The 22,433-nt window shown below is 44.7% G+C and overlaps 1 protein-coding gene across 2 annotated transcripts in view; it reads left to right on the top strand.

Annotated features, from left to right (window-relative positions):
• Positions 1–22,433, top strand: part of CHRNA4 (cholinergic receptor nicotinic alpha 4 subunit) — an 87,046-nt gene that overhangs the window by 4,204 nt on the left and 60,409 nt on the right. Inside the window, exons 1-2 of one of the 2 annotated variants that reach the window (XM_070940138.1) lie at positions 2,389–2,410; positions 6,719–6,855. Coding sequence is in view for 1 of the 2 variants with exons in the window: in XM_070940137.1 (XP_070796238.1) it covers positions 6,704–6,855 (152 nt within the window). In the remaining variant the exon portion in view is untranslated. Of the gene's footprint in view, positions 1–2,388; positions 2,411–6,703; positions 6,856–22,433 lie in introns of those variants that run through there. The other variant, XM_070940137.1, reaches the window with a different exon arrangement.

Below are 22,433 nucleotides of genomic sequence, written 5' to 3'. Positions count from 1 at the left end.
TTTGCTTCTTGTCCTGCCTTCAGGTGCTTTGGGAAATAAATTGACCTCTCTCTTCTTTGTGGCAGGCCCCATAGATATTGTAACACTGCTATCCCATCACCCCCTAGTCCTTCTCTTCATTAAACGAGACATCCCCAATTCTTGCAACCGTTCTTCATATGTTCTAGCCTCCCGTCATCCTACAATATCTGTATATTTGGAATATTCAGGAAATATATATGACGGTAGCCCCTTTGCATGGTTCCTTATCTTCTAAACCAATTACAGAATAGATATTATTAAAAGATACACTGATGAGTGTATCTTGTCTTTTTATGTACACTGAGAGTGTATGCACCAAGACAAATTCCTTGTGTGTCCAATCACACTTGGCCAATAAAAAAAATCTATTCTATTCTATTCTATATAAAGAGATATATTTTTATTTCACGGCTCAGGGTAACCCTTTGCTTTATCCTCTGAGCTTTGTGCCCGTCACCAGATTTGAGGGTTGAGCCCGTAGGAGCCTAGGAAGATTACAGCCCTTTTTCTCTGCTTTCCCAGACGTTATTTATTTCTCTTCCCTCCTTCCATTAGTCCCTTAATGTAAACTGCCCAGGCTAAAGCTTTGCTGATGCGGCAAATAACAGCTGTGGTGGAGGTGGTCTCTGGGAGCCTGGGGTCTGTTTGCTCTTGGAGTAATCTCATCAGCGTTAATGAGATGGGGTTTTCTGAGGGTCTTCACCTCCCCCTCTGTAGGAGTTGACACCCCCTCCCCCCCTTATTCGAGAGTAGCAACAACAACTAACATATTTTATTAGAAGGAGTAAGCTTTCTCTTATCAGATATATGCGAGTTGGGAAAAGGTAACCCCAGCCAGAATTCCTCCTGATTTCTCCCTTTGTGTTCAAGCTTTCTCGATACGGACTTTGCACTTTGAAGGATGGGAGGTGTTTTTCTTTTTTGGTTGCTTTTCATTTTTGCCTTCAGGCAGCAAAAAAAAAAAGGGGGGGGGAATTTGTCGCCTTGGCAGTTTCTGAGCAAGGCAAGGGCTGGGCTTTGAATATTTATTTACATTGTCTTGTTCTCCACCCCCTCCCTTCTCCCTCCCCCCCCCCAACACAAGGCGCTTCGGAGAGTTCCTTTATTAGCCCGGCAGCCGCCACCAACTTTTCCAGACATGACTCAGAAGTGCCCTTGCTGAAAAGAAGGAAGGAAGGAAGGAAGGAAGGAAGGAAGGAAGGAAGGAAGGAAGGAAGGAAGGGAGGGAGGGAGGGAGGGAGGGAGGGAGGGGAGGGGAAGATGATGGGAAGGAGATATGAAGAGGGAAGGAGGGAAGGAAGGAAGGAAAAGATGATGGGAAGGAGAGATAGGAAGAAGGAAGGAGGGAGGGAAGGAGAAAGAAAGAAAAAGAAAAAGAGAGAGAGAGGATAAGGGAAGAAGCAATGAGGGAAGAAAGGAAGGAGAAGGGAGAATGGAGAGCGAGGTGAAGAAGAAAGGAGAGGGAACGAAGGAAGGAGAGAGATAAGAAGGAAGGGAGGGAAGAAGAAAAGAAGGAAAGTGATGGGAAGGTGATAGGGAGAAGGAAGAAAGGAAGTTTAGAGGGGAGAAAGAATGAATGGAAGGAAGGAAGGAAGGAAGAAAGAAAAAGAGAGAAAAAGAAAGGAAGAAAGGAAGAAAGAAAGGAAGGAAGGAAGAAAGAAGTTGGGAAGAAAGGAAGGAGAGGTAAGAATGGAGGTAGAGAGGGGAGGAAGAAAGGAGAGAAAAAAAATGGGAGAGATGGGAAGGAATGCAATAGGAAGGAGATAGGAAGAAGGAAGGAAGGAGAAGAGGAGAAGAAAGAAAGAAATAATCGATGGGAAGTAGCAATGAGGGAATAAAGGAAGGAGAAGGGAGAATGGAGAGAGAGGGGAAGAAGAAAGGAGAGAGAAGGAAGGAAGGAAGGAAGGAAGGAAGGAAGGAAGGAAGGAAGGAAGGAAGGAAGACTAAGAGTGAAGATTACATCAAAAGAAGCCTGCATGGGAAATCCTTCTTGGCTCCCCCAGATCAGCCAGCTGTTTTAGCGATCTTGTCACTCAGCTCACACTTCCCATTTGCAAAGCCTTGTTCGCTTTTCAATAGAGATCTACCGGTGATTTATCTCCCTTTATTTTGCATGAGCTTTTCGGCATATTTGATGAATCTTGATCAGAGTCTTTTTGTAAGGAGCGGATATATTTGGCTCCCAATCGAATGCTGCAGCTCAGAAACCTCACCAAAATGACCAGGGTCACAATTTCCTTTTGGGGTGGGTGGGTAAGGGTATATTAGGGGGCCTTCAAGCTAGGTGAACTCTGGCTCTGTTCCACCAATCAAGCTTTTTGTAGGTTAGGAGGTGCACTGCTTCCCCATTACAGCTTCACACTCTCTGAGTCGGCTGCCGGTGTCGGTAGTCACAACGGCGTTGTGCTGTGGAGAGTGACAAGCATGGAATGGGTCTTTCCAGAGCAAGGCAAGCACCTGTCTGGAGCCTGCATTGCTTTTCAGCTGCTAGTTGAACAACTGAAATTGTGTTATTTTTGTGGTTGGTTCAGATAACAGCACTTCGGATTGTTGGCTCTGAATGGATGCTTCCCTATCTGGAAAACAAGAACTTGGCTAGGAATCTAAGAGCTGTGTGTGTGTGTGTGTGTGTGTGTGTGTGTGTGTGTGTGTGTGTGTGTGAGAGAGAGAGAGAGAGAGAGAGAGAGGAGAGAGAGAGAGAGAGAGAGAGAGAGAGAGAGAGAGAGAGAGAGAGAGAGAGAGAGAGATTTGGCAGACTTGCCACTTTTACCCACCTTATTTCACACTTGCAACCATAAGGTACAGGCCTGAAAAATTTATTCCATGTGCAACTTGGATTTTTTTCATTAACCTAGGAGCAGAATTCATGAAACAATAGCCCATTTTAGCAGAGTTTTGGAGGTTTTGGACTACATATCCCATTCCTCAAAGTACTTTCTGAGAACTCTGACTATCCTGTAGCTGCACCTATGCCAATGAATGATCGGTTCGCACAATTCTGTAAGCTTTGGACCTATTTGAGCTCACTCCCTGCAGCCAACATAGTTGCACTGAGCCAAGATTATTTAAACCATGGTTTATTGAATAAAGCAAGGTGGTGAGGAGCAAACACACTAAGCCAGGGGTCAGCAACCTGTGGTTCTGGAGCCACATGTGGCTCTTTCACACCTCTGCTGTGGCTCCCTGTCGCTCAAAATATGTGTCACAACTGCCAATGTGTGGCACCTGCTGGAACATGATTCATTGAGCTTTTCAACCCCCGGTAGGCCAACCATGGATAAATCCAAGAAAAGTTATGTTTTAGAAAAAAACAGAATGTTTAATTCAACTACATATGCTAGTTTTGTGGCCGCTCAGGAAATAGTCAGGCACGGGAAGGGTTTTGTGGCGCCCGGTGTTTTCTTTTCTGTGGGAAATGGGTCCAAATGGCTCTTTGAGTGTTTAAGGTTGCAGACCCCTGCACTAAGCCAAAACAAAATAAGCCACTTTTATGACTTACTAGTGGATTCCCCAGTGATGTTCTGTCCCTGTCTCACACACACACACAAACAGTCAGCTATGGGTTAAATAAAACTTGCAGACAATAAATTCCTTCGATAACAGGATTGGCAGCAACCCAGTAGCTGCTTGCCAAGAACTTTACTCACAGAGGGAGGTCTTCCTCCTCCGTCAGATAAACCAAAACAAATACACAAAGCCACAGAATTGTCAAGTCCAGTCCGTATTAAATCCAAGGCAGGCAGATAACATAGTTTCAGAGATACAATGCGACTCGCTAGTTGTTTAGTTTTGTCCGTCACAGAGCCTGAATGGCCACTACACCCCCTTTTATCTCCTGTGGGTTGTGGTCCAGTGACTCAGCTTAATCTCTGGCACACCTCCTTTTCTGTTGCATGCGCTTGTCTCTCCAATGCTGGCGTGGATCCAGCCAAGACTTATCTCTGTCACTGTCCGACTGCGACTGCTCGGAGATACCTGGCTCCTGGCCAATCTTTTCTCCTTTAGGAGACACCTGAGACATTGCCAGAGAGGAGGGTCCTGGAGAGGGAGGCCTGGCCAACTCCTCTCCTTCACTTTCGGAGCCTTCTCCCTCCGATAAGACAGGCTCAGGGGTCGGAATCACAACAAGTATAGAGTCCATCAACATGTAAATAAAAAAAAAATAATAAAAAAAAAACATGTAACTTTCCCCTTTAAAAAGGGAGCTAGTTTGGTGTAGCGGTTAAGGCACTTGGCTAGAAACCAGGAGACTGTGAGTTCTAGTCCTACCTTAGGTATGAAAGCTGACTGGATGACTTTGAGTCAATCACCAAGAGGCTGTGAGTTCTAGTCTTGTGTTAGGCATGAATGTTGACTGGGTGACCTTGGGCCAGTCATTAGCAGACTATGAGTTCTAGCCCTACCTTAAGATGAAACAAGAATCAAACTACCAGGAGATGGTGAGTTCTAGTCCCGCCTCAGGCAAGAAAGCCATCTGGGTGACTTTGAGACAATCACCAGGACACCGTAAGTTCTAGTCCTGCCTTAGACAGGAAAGCCAGCCAGATGACATTGGGCCAGCTCCTCTCTTCCAGCCCAACCCACCTCACAAGGTTGTTGTTGTTGGGAAAATAGGATGAGGGAAAGAGTATTAGGTATTTTCACTGCCTTAGGTTATTGCTGATAAAGCAATAAAGGCAAGTTAAATGTCTAATATATAAATAAAAGAAATATAACTAGCTATGTTCACCATCATGGATATTTATTTATTTATTTATTTATTTATTTATTTATTTATTTATTTATTTATTTATTCATTCATTCATTCATTCATTCATTCATTCATTCATTCATTCAATTTTTATGCCGCCCCTCTCTGAAGACTCAGGGTGGCTCACAATGCATTTAAAATCATTATAAAAAACATTTAAAAATTAAAAACATTAAAAACATTAAAACTCATTCACACCATTCATGGCCGGATCTCGCCGGATCGCAAAAGCGAGATCAACGGCCCTAGGCCTGCTGGAAGAGGCAGGTATTCACCGCTTTTCGGAAGGCCAATAGGGTGGGGGTGGTCCGGACTTCAGGCGGTAACTTGTTCCAGAGAGCTGGGACAGCCACAGAGAAGGCCCTCCCCTGCGGGCCCACCAGCTGGCATTGTTTAGCTGACGGGACCCGGAGGAGACCAACTCTGTGGGATCTTACCGGTCGTTAGGAGTTATGCAGTAGAAGGCGGTCTCGAAGATACCCTGGCCCTGAGCCATGTAGGGCTTTAAAGGTAATAACCAACACCTTGAATTGTGACCGGAGACCAATAGGGAGACCAATAGGATAGCTTCCCCAATGATTTCAAAATGTATCCACTTGCCCAAAAGTTGGGTTCTTCTTAGTACAGTATCTGAATCTAGCCTACTTTTCATCTTAAAGTTGGTGCTTCCTTTTGAATAACTAGAGTGTAGAATAGCTTCCACAAGTAAATAAAAAAACATCACCACCCAAAAACAATAAATATGGAAAGGAGAAGCATTTGTAAATTAAATCAGTATCTACCACATAGAGTCGGTTGCAGCCATCACTAAGGGGCTGCCCCAAAGCAGAGGGGGTCAACCTATTCTCCAAACACCTGAAAGCAGAACAAGAAGCAATGGGTGGAAACTCATCAAGGAGAGAAGCAAGCTGGAATTAAGGAGAGATTTCCTGACAGTGAGAACAATCAATCAGTGGGACAGCTTGCCTCCAGAAGTTGTGGGTGCTTCATCACTGGCGGTTTTAAAGAAAAGATTGGACAACCATTTGTCTGAAACGGGATAGATTGCCTGCCTATGCAGAGGTTAGACTAGAAGATCTCCAAGTTCCCTTCCAACTGTTATTCTGCTAGCTTAATTCTGTTATTCTGCTAGTTTAATGCATTATCACACATTAAGACGTGTGATAATGGCCACCTGAAAAATTGGCAAAAATGTTTAAAGATAAACCTGCAAAATGTTGGAAATGTCATCAGATACCAGGATCATATTATCATAAGTGGTGGACATGTCTAGAAGCGAGAAATTATTGGATGAAAATCAAAACATGGTTAGAAGAAATGATACAACCACATATAGATTTAAAACCTGAACTGTTCCTATTGGGTATCTTACTAGAGAAATTTAGTAAGGAAAATATATATTTGATTGTACAGGTTATAACAGCAGCGAGGATAGTATTTGCACAAAGATGGAAAGCAGAGAAAATCCCTATGGAGGGAGAAATAATTAAGAAGATTGTGCAGAAATGAATAGATTGACTTTGACACTTAAAGATAGAGAGGAATTGGAATATTTTAAGATAGGGGGACAATTTTATTATTGGTTGGAGAAGATATATATAGAGAGAGTAATGGTGTAAAGCAGAGGTCTTCAAACTTGGCAGCTTTAAGACTTGTGGACTAAAACTCCCAGAATTCTCCAGCCAGCATAGCTAGCTGGAGAATTCTGGGAGTTGAAGTCCACAAGTCTTAAAGCTGCCAAGTTTGAGGACCCCTGGTGTAAAGAAAGGTGGGAGAAATGGCATAATAAATGAAATGATAAATATTAAGATATGTGAAATAATTGAGGAGTAGGGAGAAGACACAAAAGATGTACTCAGATGATACACTGATTGATTGATTATGTATTGTATGTTAATGTATGGATCCTATGGATTTCTGTTTTCTCCACAGCTTTTGGCCATGTAGAAACCCGGGCGCATGCCGAAGAACGTCTTCTGAAGAAACTTTTCTCTGGATATAACAAATGGTCCAGGCCAGTGGCTAATATTTCTGATGTTGTCATCGTGCGTTTTGGATTGTCCATTGCTCAGCTGATAGATGTTGTAAGTACGGCTGGAGTTAATTCCATGAGGCTGTTTGGTGAGGGTGGTGAAGAGATGAGCTCTCTTCTCGCAGGTTTGAATTTCTAAGTGGACCTTCTTACAAAAAAAGCCAGAAATCCAACATGGGAAGTGCCAAGTGAGGGTCAGAACATCAGTTCGGGCAGTATTTCTCAACCATGACCATTTGAAGATGTGTAAACTTCCATTCCCAGAATTCCCCCATTGCTGGCTGAGGAATTCTGGGAGTTGAAGTCTACACCTCTTTTTTTTTTTTTTATTTTATTTATACATTTTTATATTCTTTAAAATACATAAGTGCTTAATAGTGTATTGTCTGGATCAATTTGTTTATACAAAGTATTAATAAAGTAGTAGTAAAAGTAATAATTATAATAACATCCATAATTAAAATACTACAATTTACTTATTATAGTATTTTTTTACTTCATTTACCTATATATTTCAGTAATCTTTCTAATTACTACCTCTTTTATCCAACCATTGATAAAACATATCCCATGTTAAAAAATATTCTGTTTCTTCCTTATCTTTTATTATTAATGTCAATCTATCCATCTCTGCACAGTCTAATATTTTTCTAATTATACTTTGGTTTGTAGTGTATCCTCATTTTTCCAGTATTGTGCAAATACAATTCTCGTTGCGGTCAACACGTGCATTATTAAATATGTAGTCCCTTTGTTGTAATTTTCTGGTAGTATACACAACTTCAAGTTGCCAAGGTTGAGACAGCTGTTAGTGCAGCCCTGAAGATGCTCCAAAATGGCTTCAGGGTTGATTGTATTGGGTCTGTTACTTGAAACCTTGATGCTTAGAATGTCAATCTAGAATTTAGTAAAACTCGATGTCTTGGTGAATACAACATCCACAACAAACATTTTCCCAAAAAGTACAGGTTGTCCTTGACTTACAACAGTTTGTTTAGTGACTGTTCAAAGTTACAATAGCACTGGATGAAGTGACTTATGACCGTTTTTCATAGCTACGACCTTTGCAGCATCCCCATAGTCACGTGATCGAAATTCAGATGCTTGGCAACTGACTCACATTTATGACCGTTGCGATGTCCCAGGATTGTGTGATCCCCTTTTGAGATCTTCTGACAAGCAATGGGGGAAGCAAGATTCACTTACTAACTTATCAGATGCAATGTTTCACGTAACAACTGTGGCAAGGAAAGTCGTAAAATGGGGCAAAATTCACATAACAAATGTCCGGCTTAACAACAGAAATTTTGGGCTCAATTGTGATCATAAATTGAGGACCACATGTATTGTTAAAAATAAAAATTCAGTCTCAAGAGACTATGGTATCGTGCTCTGGAAAGAGGTCCTAAAACAGCTTCTAGTGTGACTAAAAAGGCCAATTCGAGAGTGGCAATCCCTTCCACACTGAGGGCAGATACATTCTGTCCCCTGCCCAGCCCCCAGATTTCGCTGGTTCCGGGACTGCCTCTTTGCCTCGGCCTGCCGAACAAGTGTCTCTTTGAATTGGAGAAGGCCATGCTGCGTCTTTAGCCTCCAAGCTGAACGATCGGAGGTCAAGGTTTCCCAGTTGTTAATGTCCATTCCCAGGGCCTTTAGGTCTCTCTTGCAGATATCCTTATATCGCAGCTGTGGTCTCCCTCTGAGGCACTTTCCCTGCACTAATTCTCCACACAGGAGATCTTTCGGAATCCGACCATCAGCCATTCTCACAACATGCCCCAGCCAGCGTAGACGTCGCTGTTTCAATAGTGTATACATGCTAGAAATTCCAGCACGTTCCAAGACTGCGCTATTTGGAACTTTGCCAGGTGATGCCAAGGATACATCGGAGACAGCGCATATGAAACAGCGCATATGAAACATGCACTGCCCGGGACACTGCAACCGTCATAAATATGAGCCAATTGTCAGGTGTCTGAATTTTGATCGCATGACTCTGGGGATGCTGCAACGGTCGAAGTGTGGAAAAAAAGATCATGTCCAGTTTTTTCAGTGCCGTTTTGAACGGTCCCTAAACGAATGGTTGAAAATCAAGGGCTAGCTGTATTCTGAGGTACTGTCATGAAATAAAGTCGCTGGCGGTTTGGTTTAGAAAGATTCCCACCCAGCCAGTAAAAAGTGTGAAGTGTTCACTTTTGTCGTGATGGGGACCTAGAAGGATTTGAGGAGAAGAACGTGACGGCTTTGATTTCTTGTTTTCACGCTCCTCAGGGCAGCCATTTTGTGAGAGGGCCCATGACATAGTTCTCCATTCCAAATGTGCTCAGTGACTCCCTCAAAGGTTTGGAGACTTGGCAAAATTGTTTTAATAATTGAGAATGGATGGAATTGACTGCTGATAGGCTTTCAAGTGAAGGCTACGGATTAATCACGCAGCCGAAATGAGACAGCATGCGTAATACATGAGGCTGGGAAGCTGGAAGCCAACAGTCGTTTTAGAACAGTTTGGGCTTCCTGAAATTAATTTTTTTTTAAAAAAAAGGGAGAATACAGAAATCTCCAGTGAAACTTTTAAGGCTTAGAAGAATGGTGGTGTCAGCTGAAACGACCAGTCTCTCAGATGAATCACAGCGGTGCAATTGCTGTGATGAAACTATTTCTTAGGGAGGGAGGGAGCATAGAAAACTTGGTTTCCCTGTGGAAATTTAGCGTAAATGAGAATTTTGGAGAGGGGGGAAGTAAAGGAATAAGAAAGGGAGAGAAGAGATAGGAGGAGGGGAGGGGAGGAGAGAGGGGAGAGGAGAGGAGAGGAGAAGAGAAGAGAAGCTGAGGAGAGGAGAGGAGGGGAGGGGAAGGGAGGGGAGAGGAGGGGAGGAGAGAGGAGAATCTGAGGGGAGGAGGGGAGAGGAGAAGAGGGGAGGAGGAGGGGAGGGGAGGGGGAGAGGAGAAATTTAGGATGGGAGGAGAGGGGAGGAGAGGGGGGAAAGGAAAAGGAAAGGAAAAGGAAAAGAGAGGATGGGAGGGGAAAGGAAGGGAAGGGGAGGAGAGGAGAGGAGAGCAAGAGGGAGGGGAGGAAAGGAAAGGAAAGGAAAGGAAAGGAAAGGAAAGGAAAGGAAAGGAAAGGAAAGGAAAGGAAAGGAAAGGAAAGGAAAGGAAGAGGAAGAGGAAGAGGATGAGGAAGAAGAAGAAGGAGGGGAGGGGGGAAAAGGAAAGGAAAGGAAGGGGAAGAGGGAGGGGAATAAAGGAAAGGAAAGGAAAGGAAAGGAAAGGAAAGGAAAGGAAAGGAAAGGAAGGGGAATAAAGGAAAGGAAAGGAAAGGAAAGGAAAGGAAAGGAAAGGAAAGGAAAGGAAAGGAAAGGAAAGGAAAGAAGGAAAGGAAAGGAAAGGAAAGGCAGAAATAATATGGGGTGCTTTTGGTATTCCACAGACTGAGGTTTATAGACACAGCATGTGTGCGTGTGTGCAGAGAGTGTGTGTTTAATGGTGCACGGGGAAGAAAACCTTGAAATAGTCAAGTATTCCTTCTGAAGGACTGCTCCATTGATCTTTGCGCAAAGTTGCTTTGTCATTTATTATGCATAAGAAGTTGAGTAACTGAAAAGTGACCTGGGAATGGTTTCAGAGTTTTTACATAAATGCGCGTGCAAGTCTTGTTCTCTGGGTTGAAAAAAAAAAAAGAGAGAGAGAGAGAGAGAGAGAGAGGGAGGGAGGGAGAGGGAGAGGGAGAGAGGGAGGGAGGGAGGGAGGGAGGGAGGGAGAGAGAGAGAGTGTCTGTACAGAATTCCTGTAATCACTGCAAGATGAAGCCCATTCAAAAAAGAGGCAAAGAACTGGTGAGATTGAAATTGACTGATTTCCTTCTGGAAATTGACTTCCTCTCCTTTGTCCAGATATCCGCAAGCCTGTAAGAGACGGGATTTTCTTTGTTTATTTATTCGGTTCTAATAAACCAGTGTATTGTAGGCCTATATAATTAGATTCGACGGTACACTTAATTTGGGGAATTAGTAGAGAGATCTTTCATGTTAATTCTTTTTGTAAACTTTGGTTTCCAGAGTAGCTTTCTGATTGTGTTTCTTCTACACTTAGTCCTTGATTTATGACAATTGAGCCCAAAATTTCTGTTGCTAAGTGAGTTTTGCCCCCTTTTACGACCTTTCTTGCAAAAGTTGTTAAGTGAACTCACTGAGGTTGTTAAGATAGTAACACAGACTAGAGGAGAGGAGGAGAGAAGAGAAGAGGAGAGGAGGAGAGGAGGGGAGGGGAGAGGAGGGGAGGAAAGGAGAGGAGAGGAGAGGAGTGGAGTGGAATGGAGTAGATTAGATTAGAGTAGTGTAGAGTAGTGTAGAGTAGAGTAGAGTAGAGTAGAGTAGAGTAGAGTAGAGGAGAGTCAAATAGAATAGAATAGAATAGAATAGAATAGAATAGAATAGAATAGAATAGAATAGAATAGAATAGAATAGAATAGAATAGAACAGAATGTTGTTGTTGTTAGTTGCAAAGTCGTATCTGACCCATCGTGACTCCATGGACCATGTTCCTCCAGGCCTTCCTGTCCTCTACCAACCTCTGGAGTCCATTTAAGCTCACGCCTACTGCTTCAGTGACTCCATCCAGCCACCTCATTCTCTGTCATCCCATTCTTCTTTTGCCCTCCATCGTTCCCAGCATTAGGCTCTTCTCCAGTGAATCCTTCCTTCTCATTAGGTGGCCAAAGTATTTGAGTTTCCTCTTCAGGATCTGGCCTTCTAAAGAGCAGACAGGGTTGATCTCCTCTAGGACTGACCGGTACAATTAAAAGTTTCTTCACGCCTCTGGACTGTTGTCTGTACTTCCCCAATCGAGGCACACCTCACCCTCTGGGAGATCCTGATTTAATGCAACCATTATTAAACATTTATGGTGTTATGGCATGTTTAGGAACATTCTAACTTGTGTGGTTGAAGTTGGCAGCAATTAGTACTGTGGTTAGAGAGTTACTTCTATCCCACTTTAATAACCAGTGGAGGTGTTTATGATTCATAAGGCCAAGCTTAGAGACATCATATAGGTGGGGGCAAGGCAGAGCACCTGTTTTTCTTTTTTGAGGTTGCTATGGAGAGTTGGATTTTATTTTTTGCTTTTCAGAATGGCAGAAAGCCAACGTTCTTTCTTTTCAGAGGCCAATAAAAACAAAAAATTTTTAAATGGGAGAATACGGATAATTTTACTTGTTTTGGTAGACGTCATGCTTAACTTTGAAAGTTGGGGAGCTAGATACAGGGGGGGGCCGTCCTGGACTTACAACCATTTGTTTAGTGATCATTCAAAGGTACAACAGCACTGGAAAAAAAAATAGGATTACGACCATTTCTCACACTTACGACCGTTGCAGCATCCCCATGGTCACATGATGAAAATTTGGATGCTTGGCGCAAGTGGTTCCTATTTATGACGGTCGCAGTTTCCTGAGGTCATGTGATCGTCATTTGTGGACCCTCTGACAAGAAAAGTCAATGGGGAAGCCAGATTCCCTTAACAGCCATGTGGCTACCTTAAGAACTGCGGTGATTCAATTAACAACGGTGGCAAAAAAATGTTGTAAAATGGGGAAAAATTCACATAACAATTGTCTTGCACAGTAACAGAAATGTTGGGCTCAATTGGGTTTGTAATTCCAGGGCTACCTGTATGACTAGCCTGTCAAAGAGAAGGATAAGTGGGGAGGGGGAGGCATGATTGCTATCTCCTAGTACTTGATAAGGGGGGACATGATTACTTTCTCCAGTGATGGGATTCAGCCGGTTCTGACCGGTTCAAGCGAACCGGTAGTAGCGACCTGCCAGCCACCCCCCACACACACACACCGGCACTATGCCGTCCTATTTAGCCACGATTTATTTATTATTTATTTATTTGTTTGTTTGTTTGTTTGTTTATGTATTTATTGGTTCAATTTATATGCCACCCTTCTCCTGAGACTTACAGTGCGTTAAGCAATAGCCTTCATACTTTTGTATATACCTGCTTAGTAGGGCTTTCGGGCCCCCCCAAGCAGTGTTCTTTTTTATACAAAGTCAGCTTATTGCTTCCAAAATCCGGGTCCTCATTTTACCTACCTCGGAAGGATGGAAGGCTGAGTCAACCTTGAGCCTGGTGAGATTTGAACTTGCAGTAATTGCAGGCAGCTGGCAGCTAAGTGCTACTTTAACAGCACTTTAGTCCACTGCTCCACCAAGGCTCCTTCTAAGCTGCCACATCTGTGCAAGCCAGATGCATGAGCATTGCACATGCACTCACATTTTCGGTGCTGGGCGAATTGGTTGTTAATTTATGTGACGCCCATCTCTGGCTATTTCCCAGTACTTGAGGGCCTGTCACAGAAAATGACTTATTCTCTAAAATACCACAGACCAGAACAAGAAGTAATGGGTGGGAGCTAATCAAAGAGAGATCCAATCTAGAAATAAGGAGAAATTTTTGATCGTGAAAACAATTAATCTATGGAATAGCTTGCCTCCATCGCTGGAGGCTTTCAAAAATTGACTAGACAAGCACTTGACCAGAATGATTAACAGAGTTGGAAGGGACCTTGTAGTCCACACCAGTGGTGGCGAACATTTTACTCACCGAGTGCCGAACAGGTACATGCTTCACACGCTTTGTGTGCCTGCGTGCTATCCGTGCTAACACGCGGCTCCTCCCCTGTGTGCTGCGTCTGCAACCGCACCATCTCCACATGTGCACGGCTTTTGCGCACGCGCTCCCCTGTGCTGCACGCGCAATCACACCATCTGCACATGCGCGCGGCTTCAGTGTGGCTCCCCCGTGTGCTGCACACGCAATCGCACCATCTGCGGGTGCACGCAAGCTTTGTGCGCCTTCCCCCCTATGCGCTGCATGAGCAATCGCACCATCTGCGCACGTGTGCAGTTTTTGCATGCGCAATGCACTTGCACGAACGCTTCTATGCATGCACGTGCTGTGTGCAAGTACTCTTGCACCGATGCGCAAATGTGCCTGCATGCGCAGGAGAGCTCCAAAGACCAGCTGGGTCCCCTGAATTGCACACATGCGCACCGGTGGCCCGAACACCAGTTGAGGGGCGCGCACATGCGCAACTGCAGGTTAGTTGGGTGACAGCTCGCATGCCCAGAAAGATGCCTCTGCGTGCCACCTCGGGTACGCGTGCCATAAGTTCGCCAACATGGCCCTATACCAGTGATGGCTAACCTTTTTGCCATCGTGTGCCAAAAGTGGGGGGGGAGTGTGGGGGGGGTCACTCGTGTGTGTGCCCACACCCACAATTCTATGCGCCCTACCCACCTGTGCATGCACGTGCAAGCCCCCATACACTCCCCCCACTTTTGGCATGTGATGGCAAGGTAGGACCATTTTTTGCTCTCCCCAGGCTCCAGAGCCTTTCTAGGAGGCTGAGGAGAGTCAAAACGGCCTTCCCTACCCCCCTGAAGGCCCTCCGGAGGCCGGAAAGCAGTGGTGGGTTCCTCCCGGTTCGATCCGGTCCGGCCGAGCCGCTAGCGGTGACGATATGCTGTCACCGAACTGGTTCTCCCCCGCCCGCCCTCCCGCCCCCCCCACGTTATTCTTACCTTTTATTTGGTCCCACCCCCAATCTATTGCTGCCTCCTGAGTCCCAGCTGATGGCTAGAGGGAAAAAAAACTGTTTAAACTCTTGCCGCCGGGCTTCAAAGGGCCGTCCTACAGCTGATCAGTGTTAAAAGCAAACAAATGAGTCGGGTCGTAAGTGCGAGGACTGGTCGTAAGTGCGAGGACCTTCCAGAAATGACTCTGACCTAGCCACGCCCACCTAGTCACATGACCTCCAAGCCACACCCACAAAATAAGCCACACCCACAGAACCGGTAGTAAAAAAATTTAGAACCCACCCCTGCTGGAAAGGGCCCGTTTGCCAACTTCTGGTCCCACCGGAAGGCCCGTTTTTCACTCTCCCCAGGCTCTAGAGCCTTTCTAGGAGGCTGGGGAGGGCGAAAATGGCCTTCCCCACCCCTCCCGGAGGCCTTCTGGAGGCCAGAAACAGCCTTTTTCCTGACTTCCGGTGGGCCCAAAAGGCCCGAAAATCAACTGGCCGGCACGTGCATGCACGCCAGAGCTGAGCTCGCATCTCCACCGATATGGCTCTGTATGCCACCTGTGGCACGCGTGCCATAGGTTCACTATCACGGCCCTATACCATTTCTGTCAGATGGGAGTCCTGTCTCTTCTTGAAAGCTTCCAGTGATGAAGCTCCCACAACTTGCCTTCAGCAAGGAGTTGGACTAGAAGACCTCCGAGGTCCCTTCCTGCCCTATGATTCTATGTTCTAATCTGAAACGTTTTAGAAAACTTGGTGTCAATATTGTGTTGGGTGAACTTTTGTCTCTAATTCATTCTCCAAAAAGTCATTAAATAACATTGCTGCTTACTAAGTAAATATATATATATATATATATATATATATATATATATATATATATGTAGGTCTTTGGTTATTCGGGTCTTCTCCCACGTAAAATTGGAAGTGTCTTGGCGACGTTTCGACGAAGTCTCATTCGTCATCTTCAGGCTGGTGTTCTCGGCTTCGTGCTTCCAGGAGCAATGCTCCTGGAAGCTCCTGGAAGCACGAAGCCGAGAACACCAGCCTGAAGATGACGAATGAGACTTCGTCGAAACGTCGCCAAGACACTTCCAATTTTACGTGGGAGAAGACCCGAATAACCAAAGACCTACATACAAACACCCGCGAAAACCTGAGAAAACATATATATATATATATATATATATATATATATATATATATATATATATATATATATATATATATATATATATATATATATATAAATTTCCACTTAAAGCTTGTGGAACATCATGTTTCCTAACTCAATGGACAATGCTGAATTGTTTTCTTTATGTTTTTCCCCTCAGGCTATGTTTATCCAATATTCCCTGAATAATAACAATAATATGTACATATCTAAAATGAATTCTAAAAACAGGCCTCCGCTGAGTTACATCTTCACATAAGGTAGCTGCAGCTGCTAATCTGTTTCCTTCAAATGCAGCTTGTGCTCACAGGCACTGTGCTGGCTGGGGATGATGAGATTTGAGCACAACTGCAGGGCAGCATGGGAGCTGTTGTAGCGTCCTTCTACTGGCCTTGTTTTTTTCATAGAATTGCAGAATAACAGAGTTTTCTTAACAGTCTTTTCTTAAAAGCCTCCAGTGATGAAGCACCCACAACTTCTGGTGGCAAGCTGTTCCACTGGTTGATTGTTCTTACTGTCAGGATATTTCTCCTTACTTCTAGGTTGCTTCTCTCCTTGATTAGTTTCCATCCATTACTTGTTGTTCTGCCTTCAGGTGCTTTGGAGAATAAGTTGACCTCTCTGCTTTGTGGCAGCCCCTGAGATATTGGAACACTGCTATCATGTCTCCCCTACTCCCTTTTTTCATTAAACGAGACAAACCCAATTCCTGCAACCGTTCCTCATATGTTTTAGCCTCCAGCCCCCTTATCAACTTTATTGCTCTTTTCTCTACTCTTTCCAGAGTCTCAACATCTTCTTTTATAATTTGGCGACCAAAACTGGATGCAGGTATGGCCTTACTTTATAAAGTGGTACTAACACTTCACATGATCTTGATTCTATCCCTCGGTTCATGCAATCTTTTGCATTGGCTTTTTTGGCTGTCGCCACACCTTTGCTGGCTCCTATTTAAGTGATTGTCCACTAAGACTCCAGGACACCCCCCCCTCACAATTACTGCTATTGAGCGAGGTTTCACTTAAACTGTACCCGTAAATATGGTTTTCCTTGCCTTTGAAGTGTCCCCATTTCTACTCTCCAGAAATGAGGGGTTCAAGAAATCAATTTTCCTCCTGTTTTTCTCTGCAACAATCAAATTGAGCCAAATGTTATTAATAAAATAGAATAAGAGAGTTGGAAGGGACCTTGGAGGTCTTCTAGTCCAACCCCCTGCTTAGGCAGGAAACCCTACACCACTTCAGACAATGTAACACCTCTCTGCGTGAGCTGCACTGGCTCCCGGTGGTCTTCCGGGTGCGCTTCAAGGTTCTGGTTATCACCTTTAAAGCGCTCCATGGCTTAGGACCTGGTTATTTACGGGACCGCCTGCTACTACCAATAGCCTCCCACCGGCCAGTACGCTCCCATAGAGAGGGGCTCCTCCGGGTGCTGTCGGCCAAACAATGTCGGCTGTCGGCCCCTAGGGGGAGAGCCTTCTCTGTGGGGGCACCTACGATCTGGAACGAGCTCACCCCGGAGATACGGAGGATCCCGGATCTGCGCACCTTCCGCCGCGCGCTTAAGACTCTTCTATTTCATCAAGCCGGCCTGGCCTAAATCTTCCCCCTTTTAAATGTGGAAATTTTAAATTTGTTTTAATTATAGGGTTATGGGTAAGGCGTTTTAAATTGGGGAGCCATTTTGGATTTAATTTTCTTTTAAATGTATTTTAATGTTTATATTATATGTTTTTTAATCTTGGCTGTTCACCGCCCCGAGTCCTTCGGGAGAGGGGGCGGTATAAAAATTAAATAAATAAATAAATAAATAAATAAATAAATAAATAAATAAATAAATAAATAATAAATGGTTATCCAACATCTTAAAAACTTCCAGTGTTGGAGCATTCACAACTTCTGGAGGCAAGTTGTTCCACTGATTCATTGTTCTAACTGTCAGGGAATTTCTCCCTAGTTCTAAATTGCTTCTCTCCTTGATTAGTTTCCACCCGTTGTTTCTTATCCTGCCTTCAGGTGCTTTGGAGAATAGCTTGACATCCTCTTCTTTGTGTATTACAGACAGTTCTCATTTTACAACCACTCGTTTAGTGACCGATCAAAGTTACAACGGCACTGATAAAAGTGACACGACCGTTTTTCACAATTACAACTGTTGTAACCTTCCCATGGTCAACATTCAGACCCTTTGACAACTGGCATAAATTTATGATGGTTGCAATGTCCCCGGGGTCACGTGATCCCATTTTGTGACCTTCTGAACAGCAAAGTCAATGGGGAAGCTAGATACACTTAACAAACCATGTTACTAACTTAAAACTGCAGTGATTCACTTAACAACTATGGCAAAAAAAAGGTTATAACATGGGGAAAGCTCACTGAATAACTGTCCCGTTTAGCATGTTGGGCTCAGCTGTGATTGTCAGTCAAGGACTACCTGTAAACAAGCAAACCTCACTCCCTTCTGGCACCGATGATGTTACCTAATTGGGTAATGAAATGTCTGCAAAAAAACCCAATAAACTCAGAGAGCACCGAGAACCCCACGAAATATGTTCTGTTGGTCCGCTAAAAGAAGTCTTTTATCTTTGTATTTTATAAAAAATTCTCCTGGTTCCCTATATAAAGAAATCTAGAATGCCAAGGAGAAGATTGCCGTAGGACTTAATCCCATTTTTCTGTGGAAAAAAAGCTACTGTATGAATATTCCCGTCACTTCTTATTTAAAAATCCAGCAGAAACTATCCACTCGAACAGTGGTTATGGAAATTTCACATCTCTGTGTTTTTACCCTGCTATATTTTGTTACATATTTAGCTAAGAAGAAAATCCTTTTATGATTTAACCTTGCTGTATTTATGGCCGACTTGGTTTTTCTTTTAAAAAAAAAGATGAATCTGTTTCCATATTTTTATTCTTGTTGCTGCTTTAACCTTGAATTTCCTTCCCCCGATTTTCTATTTTTATTCCAAAGCAAGCCCAACATTACTGGAAATTTCGCCACCCATGAAGAGATTAAATCTCTCGGAAAGAAACCAAGATGTTGTTGATAATAGCATCGTTTGTTTAAATTTTTTTTTCCTTCAAGATTTTTGCCAAAAGCTCAGATCTCCATAATACTTTATCCAACCCTATTGTCAGACTTCGATGCTATCTCAAAATAAATGAATTTCCAAACTGCCAATCTTTAAGGAAATCTTCTCTTTATTCGAGCACAGCAACCGGATCATGACTCGATGCAGACAAGACTGACCTTTTGCCCCCCAATCCCTCCCTTTCCGATCCCCAATTATCTGCTTCTCACTCTCCTGACTTCTTGTCTCGTCATTTCACAGGAATGTCCCCCTCCCCCTTCATTTCCACGGAGACCGAGCTTCAAAAGGATTTAGCAGGCAAAAGTCCAGGGCTTATCTTCCTTTCTATGTCAGTGGTGAGACGCTGACATCCGGCCCCTCTCCCTTCACTCTCCGTGAGGCCTGCGCGAGATAAACAACAAGTTTAGTACCTTACCCCATCCGAGGGTGTACCCCACCCCCTCCCGGCTTGTCCGGGTGATCTGCATGGAATTTAGCTATGAGGCGGTCAGCTTGGATGTTTGTGCTCTTCACCCAGGAAGCTTCTGACACCTGTCTTTGTCTTGTGTGAACAGCTCAACCTCTTAATGACCACTGAAGCTTTGCTATTCTTTCTATAAATTGTTTTGTTTTCAATCTCCTATTGATTTAAAACTTTCTTATTGACAAAAAAATGCATCGTATGCTTTAGGAAAAGAGGGTTTAGTAAAGGGGGAAAAAAATAAGAGAGAGAGAGAGAGATGCCACTTAGGCAGAAAAAAATAACAATGCACAAATACAGGATTGATGGCACCTGGCTTAGAAGTACAGGAGGTCCTTGACTTAAGACCCCAATTGATCCCAAAATTTCTGTTGCTAAACAAGACAGCTGTTAAGTGAATTTGGCCCCATTTTACAACCTTTCTTGCCACAGCTGTGAAGTGAATAACTACAGTTGTTTAGTTAGTAACAGATTAACAGATGAACAGAGTTGAAAGGGACCTTTTAGGTCATTTAGTCCAACCCCCTGCCCAAGCAGAACCTACACCATTTCTAACAGTTGGCAGTCTGGTCTCTTCTTGAAAGCCTCCAGTGATGAAGCTCTCACAACTTATGAAGGCAACTTCTGTTCCACTGGTCAATTACTCTCAGTGTCAGGAAATTTCTCCTTATTTTTCTAGGTTGAATCTCTCCTTGATCAGTTTCCATCCCTTGTTCCTTAAAAGTTGATTCTATCACTCTGGGTCACTACAACCATCATGAATACATTCATTCATTCATTCATTCATTCATTCATTCATTCATTCATTCATTTATTATCATATTTCTATGGCACCCACTCTCCGAGGACTCTGGGTGGCTTACACCAAAGACAGTATACTAAATAGCCTATTGCCCCCAACAATCTGGGTCCTCATTTTACCCACCTCAGAAGGATGGAAGGCTGAGTCAACCTTGAGCTGGTGAGATTTGATCCCCTGATCTGCTGAACTAGCAGTCAGCTGAAGTAGCTGCAGTACTGCACCCTAACCACTGTGCCACCTGGCATACATGTCAGTTTCCAGTTCTGTTTGGGGTTCTGGGCAGGGGTGGGTTCTAAATTTTTTTACTACCGGTTCTGTGGGTGTGGCTTATTTTGTGGGTGTGGCTTGGAGGTCATGTGACTAGCTGGTTAGAGTCATTTCTGGAAGGTCCTCGCACTTACGACCAGTCCTCGCACTTACAACCCGACTCATTTGTTTGCTTTTAACACTGATCAGCTGTAGAACGGCCCTTTGAAGCATCGTGGCAAGAGTTTAAACAGTTTTTTTCCCTCTAGTCATCAGCTGGGACTCAGGCGGCAGCAATAGATTGGGGGTGGGACCAAATAAAAGGTAAGAATAATGTGGGGGGGCGGGGCGGGGAGAACCGGTTCGGTGATGTCATATCGTCACCGCTACCGGCTCGGCCGAACCAGACCGAACCGGGAGGAACCCACCACTGGTTCTGGGGCAGCTGACCAGCAGTGGGTTTCCAATATTCTTTACCACCGGTTCGCCACAAGCACACTCACTTCATGCACGGGCCTTCCGCGCATGCGCCCAGCCTTTTGCGTATGCGCCCAGCCTCCCGCACATACGCTTTGCTTCCTCATGCGGCTTCCATGCATGCACTCAGCCTCAAAAATGTACCTAAATAGGACGCCATAGAGCCAGGGTGGCGGGACGGGCCCACCCACGATCTTCACTACCGGTTCACCTGAACTGGTACGAACCGGCTGAAGACCACCTCTGCAGCTGACCAAATTAGCTAGATGAGTGCCAGGAATTTTTATACAGGTCCTGAAATGCTGCCAAGTGGGGGTGGGGGGAGAAGAGGGGAGGGTTGTGCAATGCCTGCAATGCCCTTAGGAGACTGTGCAAGGTAGTGAGCTCTGTGTCTTCTGCTAAATAGCAGTGGGTTAATCCTAAAGGTTCATGTCCTGTTCTTAGAATTTGGGTGGAGGAGAATGTAAATTTGAATTCCCATCCCTGGAGGTGAAGGTCTTTTGTTAGGCTGGCCCAATCTTTCTTAATGGGCACAAAATGTCTGCTGGGGGCTGTTAAGAAAGACTGAGTCTGCTTGAGGGGTGGGCTTCAAAAATTTTAGCAAAGGGTTCTCTGACCGGTTGCTGGGTGGGCGTGGCGATGGTGGGTGTGGCCTAGTCGGCCTCCTGCACCACGGCGGGGGTGGGGTGGGGTGTTTTTGCTCTCCCCAGGCTCCAGAGGCTTTCCTCGAGCTTCTGGGAGGGCAAAAACAGCCTCCCAAGGGTCCGGAGGAGTGGTGAAATCCAATTTTTTTTACTACCGGTTCTGTGGGTTTGGCTTGGTGGGCGTGGCAGGGGAAGGATACTGTAAAATCTCCATTTCCACCCCACTCCAGGGGAAGGATACTGCAAAATCCCCATTCCCTCCCGACTCCAGGGGAAAGATACTGCAAAATCCCCATTCCCACCCCATTCGGGGGCCAGCCAGAGGTGGCATTTGCTGGTTCTCCAAACTACTCAAAATTTTTGCTACCGGTTCTCCAGAACCTGTCAGAACCTGCTGGATTTCACCCCTGGTCTGAAGGCCCTCTGGAGGCCGGAAGCGGGCCTGTTTTCGGCCTTCCCGAACTTCCGGTAGGCCTGTTTTTTGCCCTCCCTGAGCCACAGCGCATACCCTGCATTTACCTGCGTCCAAAATGGGCTGGATGGGGACTCCTGGGAGGGGAGGGGAGGGGAGGGGAGGGGTCGGCGGGGCCAGCCAGGGGTGGGATTTGGGGGCTCTCCAAACTGCACAGAATCTTAGCTAGAGGTTCTCCCGAACCCCTGCGAACCCCCAGCAGCCCACCCCTGGTCTGCCTTCTGCCTTTAACAGCATGTTTCTCCATCTTCTAGGGAGTGGGGGGCTTCCCACAAAGGGTAACAGAAACGATAATGGCCTTGGAGGCTAATCCTAGGAAGAACAGTTAAAGGAACCTGGGTATGTTTAGCTTAAAGACAGGAAAGCCAAGGGAAGATATGTTAGTCTTCTAATATTACGAAGTAATGTCATAGGGCAGAAGGTCTGGATTTATTTTCTGCTGTCCCCGAGGATAAAAGACAAGAACCAACAAGTGGAAAATTCACAGAGACAGATAATGCAAAATAAAGAGGAATTTCTTGACTATGAGAACTAAGGAGCAATGGAACAGCCTGTCTGCTGAAGTCCTGGGTGCTCCATCTGGACTTTAACTGAATCTCCATTTGTCCAGAATGGTGTGGGAATTCCTGCCTTGGTTAGGGGGTTAGACTAGAAGACCTCTAAGATCCTT

Source organism: Pituophis catenifer, unplaced genomic scaffold, assembly GCF_029215685.1.
Source record: "Pituophis catenifer annectens isolate HBS135680 unplaced genomic scaffold, rPitCat1.0.hap2 SCAF_3, whole genome shotgun sequence".
Lineage (NCBI taxonomy): Eukaryota > Metazoa > Chordata > Lepidosauria > Squamata > Colubridae > Pituophis > Pituophis catenifer.
Note: the sequence above shows the minus strand (reverse complement) of the source record. Positions and strands in the feature narration are given on the sequence as shown.